General features: G+C 40.0%; 2 protein-coding genes across 2 annotated transcripts in view; both read left to right on the plus strand.

Annotated features, from left to right (window-relative positions):
• The first annotated feature begins 941 nt into the window (after positions 1–941).
• Positions 942–7,373, plus strand: part of LOC120617611 (torsin-1A-interacting protein 2-like) — a 17,935-nt gene continuing 11,503 nt past the window's right edge. The window contains exon 1 of the mRNA XM_039881358.1: positions 942–1,091. The gene's annotated coding sequence lies outside the window, so the exon portion shown is untranslated. The remainder of the gene's footprint in view (positions 1,092–7,373) is intronic.
• On the plus strand, positions 1,091–3,506 carry LOC120617612 (torsin-1A-interacting protein 2). The gene has a single exon (XM_039881359.1). The coding sequence runs from the start codon at positions 1,586–1,588 to the stop codon at positions 1,979–1,981; it is 396 nt and encodes a 131-aa protein (XP_039737293.1). The 5' UTR covers positions 1,091–1,585; the 3' UTR covers positions 1,982–3,506.

The following is a 7,373-nucleotide window of genomic DNA, read 5'->3' on the forward strand; positions in this document are numbered from 1 at the left end:
CTAAGGCTGTAATGCCCTCTCTGCCTTTCAGGCCAAATCTTTATACAGTTTTAACACTCATGCCTTCCCTGCATTTCAATGCTCTCATAGGGTCACGCCTCAGAATTCACAAAAAGAACGCTTGACAAAGTCAGGGTATACACTGTACTCTGATGACCTGTGGCACTCCCTAAGTGGCTCTCTGGTTGTTCCATAGGTCCTACTACACACCTTGTTTACTTGTTACATTCAGGCCATGATGGATTACAAAGATGGTGATAGCATCTGCAAATTCCAACTGATTTGCTCAGTATTTTCTAAGACTAGCTCAAGACCATTAGGACTTGCCCTCTTAAACTTACAGTGTGCATACACCTATCAAACTAGGTGTAGGCAGTGAGACGTGCCCCTCTTGGTTTCTTTTTCAGCCTTCAAAAGGATTTCATCCAACTTCCTATTGTTAGCATTAAGAATATTATTTAATAGTTTTGTAAGCTTTTTGCTAGATGCATTGAGTCTTAACTATGGAAAGGCTATCACCATTATTAACATTATCCAACACACACATTATGGGAATGCCATGTATGGTGCCCGTTTCACAGAAGAGATGTATGCCAGAAATCTCAAAAGTTCTACCAGGTTAAACATGATTATACAGACCTTATTATTTCTAAAGTGCAAAAGGAGTAGAAACAGGAAACAGTCCTAAAAATAATTAGGCTAGTATGAATCTTAAAATAAACCAAAACCCTTCCTAGTGCCCTTTTAAGAATAACTCCCAACAGATAAATTGGTTTGAATCCATATGAAGTTGTCATGGGGAAACCCATGAGACAGTTGTCATCCACCTTGACTTACCCAAATGATTTACAAATGCATGTTTCTAAAAATATTGTGAGCAACTCAAAACCTGTATGAGTCGTCTGAAGTGTTATCATTTACAGGTATGTGAAGGATTCTCAGATCAACCAGCTCAACATCAGCTACTTCTGACTGGGTCCTGACTAAGGTCCTCCCAAGAAAGACTGCATTGGATCCACGCTCAAGAGGCCTCTCCCAGGTTTTCCTGACCCCGCTCCATCGCCGTGAAGTGCCAAGGCCTTAAGACTTGGGTACGTGTATTACAACGGCAAGAGTGCCAGCGCCCACAAAGACCCATTGGACCTGTCAGCATCTCTGTTTGACCAAGCAGACACAATAGCTTGCCAGCAAAGCAGAGTGAGCCACATGCCTCTGCATGACATCAGCAGCTGACTAACACACAAGAAAAAATAACAGATTTAGACTAGAGCCCTATATTTTCTTGAGAAGCTGGGATTTGAAGGAGCCATTTTTGAGATCTGTGCTCCTAGCAAGTGACTCATAACATAGAGTGGATCAGTCCCTGAGTTCAGAGACTGAGTTGCAATTGAGTGAAAAATAGACAACGAAATCTTGAAGAATTGCACGGAGGTGCAAGCCAAATTTAACTCTCTCCAACTAGTTGTGGTCGGACTGAGAAATTGCTAAACCAAACCTGTAATAGGACTGGTTATTTGCGTGTCTCTCCTTGTCATTGTTGCCTTTTACTGTTACATTGCTTTCTGTGTTGTCTCTGCAGGCCCAGATGTTCTCGGATAATTCACATTGCCCCGACTGTGGGCAGCAGTGGTTCCCTAGTTTAGAACTAGGTCATTGGTTGTACCAAACTGAACTTGTTGCCAATGAATGTTACCAAGTATTCTTAGACCGTATTAACAGAGCTGATTATTGCCCTGAGTGTTACCCTGATAATTCTGCTAACAGAAGCCTTGTTCTTCCTTGGTCCTTCCCGCTCGAGTGGGCGCCCCAGAATCTTACCAGGTGGACCTTTGAAAAAGCTTGCCACCCATTTCTTCTGGGTCCTCCACTGGTTAGAAAAAGGATCCATGACTCTAGAGTAGCCGGTTTTAACCCTGCGTTACAGCTGATCTTGACCAGGACAGACACAACCTTAAACAAAAAACTTGGTCAAAGCAGTTAATTTTCTAAACAGTTAAAATCATGGAGACTCTAGAGGATTTTGTACTGGTAGCCCAAGGAAGATGGAAAAATGACTCCTTTTAAATCTGATCCAGACTGTCACTACTGTGGGGAACTGCTTAAATTGTTGGATCTGCTACCATGGTTTACACCTACTTTGTTCAGCATGAATTTAATGAGTATTTCAGCCAGACTGTTCACCTAGAACCAGACTGTTCATGTTCCCTGTGTTTTGGAATTAGCTTACCTCTCCTGAAAAGCTCCATTTGTCAATAAAAGCCTAATTATTGACAAATGACAAGGTAGTTGTGGAGAGGCCCTCTGCTGTGTATACCATAATGATCTCTCTAATGATAACTTTTGTGGGAGAGCATTCTCTTTGTAGCTTGATTCTAGATCATTCCAGTAAAACTACTAGATATTTTAATAAGAAACTTCATTATTCTAAATTCCACTTCTTGTATATTAATCAATGATTTTTTTTATATATATATATACATGATTTAGTCACATATAATCATTTGTTCATTGGCTCTATTTGGCCTCAGTATGGCTTTGACATTAATCGATAATTGGTCACCACCAGAGAAATCACATTCTACCAGGTAACACCTACACAGATTACACAGAAATGTGCAGAAATGCTACTATCAAGACTTATGTGGCTCTACATAAACAGAGACTAGAATGTCCCTCCCTGGAAATGGAAAAGCACCTGTGCTAAGACATAGGTGACAAACGGGGTCATCCAGCTCGACTCCATGTATGTTATGAACAGTCTAAGGGAGGCACCTTTCCTAAAACTAGGACGGTGTTGCTGGACTTGAGCCACATTCTGGCCTTCACTTGTTCACGAGAATCTTGGAACCAGAGCTCGGGTTATGAAACTTAGAAAAAAAGCTGTTGAAAACATCTTAGAAGCCACTGAACAATTTTTAAATTCCACTTAAGATGCTAGATAATCCACTGTTTGCGTAGCAACCCAACAATGTTCTCAAGGTCCCAGATGCTTTCTGTTTTTCCCGCTGGGGTCCTTATCACATTGGCTTTTGTCCTCATAGTGTCCTCAGTGAGTACAATGTGGCTTGTTGCTGCTTTAGGCATTTCAGTCCCACCCAAAGGCTGGAAGTAGGGAGCAAAAGCTTTCTCATTACAAGTCTCTGCCTTATTTGAAAAGAAAATCTTGCTCTAAAGTCTTTCACAGACTTCTTCTTACATCTCATTAGCAGGTACTGGTTCACAAGGAGGCCCGGGAAGCCAGGCAAAGGGGAACGGGGCTGGCAGCGGCTGGGTAAGGCACATTGTCTTCTAATAAAATCAGGACTTTCAGGAAGGAAGAGGTGAGGAATGAATGGCTGTTGTATGCAACAAATCATGCCTGCCACATGTTGCGAAACCTAAAGTTATTTGTTAGTCTGTATAAAGAATGTACTCCAGAGATCTACCCTGTATCTGCCTTATGTCTATCGTGATGGAAGCTCTCTCTCGCTTGTCATATTGCTGAATAAACTGTGTGGACTGCTAAACTGCGTGAAGACTAGTTAGTTTATCATTAACCCTTGGTTAAAAACTCCTTCACTATCCTAAAGCTCACTGTAAAAATTAAACATTTACTTAGAGGTACTGCTTTTGAGGATGGTGTTATGAGCAATATTATTGTCCCCTAGATTTTTTCACATACATACTAAGAAATACTCTGCATATGTGAAATTGTAATTATCAGCAAAATAGAGAAAAGGTCTTTTTGTTTCAACCATTCTCTTCTTTTTAATAGTAAAGACAAATTAAATGAATTTATACCATTGACTTTCAAGTCAGTACCTACATAAGTTTGTCAAAAGTGATCTTGATCTTACAGAAACTTTGGTTCCTTAGCTTGCTCACAGGGTATTTTACAGTGCTTTAGGAGACTCTCGTGCAGGTGCTGTAAGAACCATACTTTGAGAAATACAATAGCAGCACGTCCATGATACTTCGTTATCTGGCTTAAAAGGATGGGAACTGAGTCCTCGTCATACTGCAAGGTGGGGATGATTATTGTACTTTGCTGGTGACGTATAAAGAGATTTCATGCCAGACGGAAGGTCACTGTTGACATCTCAGGTTACAACTCAGTCCCATTTTTCTCATTAATTAATAGGACTTGTAGTCCTTACAGACCGTTTTGTGTGGTGTCATTATAAGATATGTGAGTATGTGGGCAAGAGAAAGGAATCAAAAATACTTTAATATTACATTAAGAAGGGCACTTTGCCTTCAGACGTGATTATATTAGCCCATACCTGTTACATGGTCACTCTCAGAAATAACATCATATGGTAGAGTTCGAAATTGAACAAGGGAGAAATTTTAGAAAACTTTGTAGCTTAGGTCTTTTCAATATGGCTACACTTGGCTTAAAATGGTGTAGATTATTCTAGAGTACTCCATTTAATAGTTTTGAATAATGAATTTTAAAGTATAAGTATGTTCCTAGAATTAATTTTCATGACAAATGATCTGGAGCATTATCCATTATTTTGGATTATGTGAGCCATACCAATCTCTACTTCCATACCTGTGGAGGAATTGATATGATAATACCTACGCAGAATGGTGGCCATTGTTTAAAATGACTTAGAACTACTTCCTGTTATTTTATGGCAGACCTGGGAGTGGAAGGTTAATGGAAACATGCTTGGGCAGGTGGGGAAGAAAATATTTGCTAAAGAGAAGGCTGTCCTGGCTTGTGGGTGACAGATAAGATTTCATCTCTTAAGTTAAAGGAACCCCAGGCAAGCAGGCAGGCCCAGGCCAAAACAGATTCCATGACATCCAAAGAGTATGTGGCTATCAGCATGATAACAGATATCTGTAAAAGCGAGATGAGTCATACCTTTCCCATCTCTTCAGCTTCCCCCAGCAGCCTTTGATTCTCCCTGGAATCTTGGGAACAACTTGAAAACTGCTTATTATAGAGGAGAAATGATGGCTTTCCGGCCAGCTGACCTGGGTTTGTCTTCGAATTCTGACACAATTGAATGACTTTGGGTAATTTAACTTCTGTATCCAGTTTCTTCATCTGTAAAACCGAAGGAATAATCATAGTCCATACGTCATAAGATTATTATGAAGATCAAATAAGTTAATACATAAAGCGCTTTGCTGCCTGGCCCCAAAAAAGGCATTTAATAAATGTTAGCTATTATTGTCATGTATGTTTTATATGTTACTTATCTCCACAGCAGGATTGCAGATTGTTTGAGGGCCAAGATATTTGCTAAACGTAGCCTAAAATGGCAACGTTCACTAAAATAAGTGTTTAAAAATAGAAGAAAAAAAAAAATATATATATATACACACACACACACACACACACACATATTTATATATACACATGTATTTCGCCCTGACTGCCATGCATCTGTCATGATGGCATTTATATCTAAACTACCATCCTGGATTGACTGATTCTCTTTTGTTCTTGGATGCTAGACTTTTAATCTCTCTCTCTCTCTCTCTTTTTGATTTACATCTTAGTGTTGCAGAGACCAGTGCTTCCTGATACCTGCTTCTTCCTTCTGCAGGTCTTCTCCAGGTCTCCATCCCATCCCCTCCTCCTCCCTGGTCCCCATGGCGACACTAGAGGTTTTCAGGATGGAGGAGAGGTTGGGTGAGGGGTCCTACTGCTGTCCCAGCTCTGATTTTGTTCTCACAGGCAGGTTTTCCTTGCCCTCTCTCCTCCCAGCTGGTTGTAACAAAATCTATGGCAGACTGTAGTTGAATGGTGCCTCTTTAACACACGTTCATTGTATGTGGGCTCAGTTACCATTACGGGCCTTTCCTTTTGATTCTTTTCCCCATAGATTTATTACTCATTTTAAAAATTAACTACATCAAACACATAGGAAAGTACTGACAATAGCATTCACCTATGTACCCAGATATAACATTAACATTTTGCCACATATACCTCAGTTTTTTTTTTAAAGATACTTGACAGGTACAGTTGAATCTTGTTCTTGTTCTCATCCAATTCCTGTCCTTCCCTCTGCAGAAGCAAGCACTAAATGGAAGTTGATGTATATCCTTCCTGTTTACGTATTTAATTTTTATTTTATGTATATATATATATATTTTAAAAATGTACAAAGCAATAAAAAAATTGGGGATTCAAAACGTTATTACTCAGTAACATTTATATATAAATGTAATATACATCAATTTGTAGCATTATCCACACAACACTTAATTTTGTATGTTGGAGCATGTTAAACTTGATTGTGTTACTGCGGTGCAAAGGTCATTCGGTATACCAGACAACAAACACCTACCAGGTTGTCAAAGCATGACCATAGGTACAATGACATGGAGCAGAAAGGGTACATCATAAAAGACAGTGCACAGGGCAGCCGCATCTGCAGAGAAAGTAGCGAGGCAAATTTCTATCCTTCTTGAGAGAAGTCCCAGGACATCAAAATTAAGGAATGTATCTGTTGACCTACCATCTGGTGCATTCTCCATAAATGGAGAATAAAACCTTACTGCTTTAATCTGTTTCAGGCCCTCATGGAGACAGTTAAAGCAAAATGATAAAAGTTCTGTTGCACATTCCAGGGTCACCGGAAAGTAGATAACTGCCAGTGATGAACCTGTTATATTTAAGTGGAAAAATGAATCATCGTAATCTCTGCGTATGGGGCACTGAAAACCAACATGTCACACAATCGAACTTAAAAGGGACTCACTGAACATACATGTTTCTTGTGCCACATGAAGCACACAGGTCTTCATCAGTTCCTTTTTGCAAAATACTCTGTCAAAGGTTATTCTTTTTTTGGACATACTTATGGAATGGTTTTTCCTACGGATGCAGAAAGTCTCCAACATCCCATTTCCATGAGGCTGAGGCTCTGCCTCACTTCCATTATGCAGTTCAGAGGTTCGTAGTATATACATTGCCAGGTATGGATTGGACTCTGTTCAAGACTGACCTGCCTCTGGAATAGTGGCCTCCAGATCCCCCAGGAGATGTGACTTCTTGTGAGAATGTGTCAAGCTCCATGGCTGCTGTACCGCTTCTTCCTTGCAGCCTGGAGGGCAAACCGCTTCAGCTATGGGCGTATGAACATGATGCGTTACAGAGGACCCAAACAAAATGGGCCACAGTAACGATGTGTGCCTTGAGACAAAAAAGGTGTATACTGAGCATTTGTAAGATGATAGAAATACCTGTGATGGTTCCTTTGCAGATTGTTTATTGGCTGCAACCTGGTTACCAAGTAATACATTTTTGAAAGCATTCAGTTCTGTTTGTTTGAAATAAAGTCGATTGAGGATATTCTACAAAATAAAATGTAGAGATTTTGAGTTGGATAACAAGTGTAACCACCACAGTAAAGATGGGAAACACT

Source organism: Pteropus medius, unplaced genomic scaffold (genome assembly GCF_902729225.1).
Source record: "Pteropus medius unplaced genomic scaffold, Ma_sr-lr_union100, whole genome shotgun sequence".
NCBI lineage: Eukaryota > Metazoa > Chordata > Mammalia > Chiroptera > Pteropodidae > Pteropus > Pteropus medius.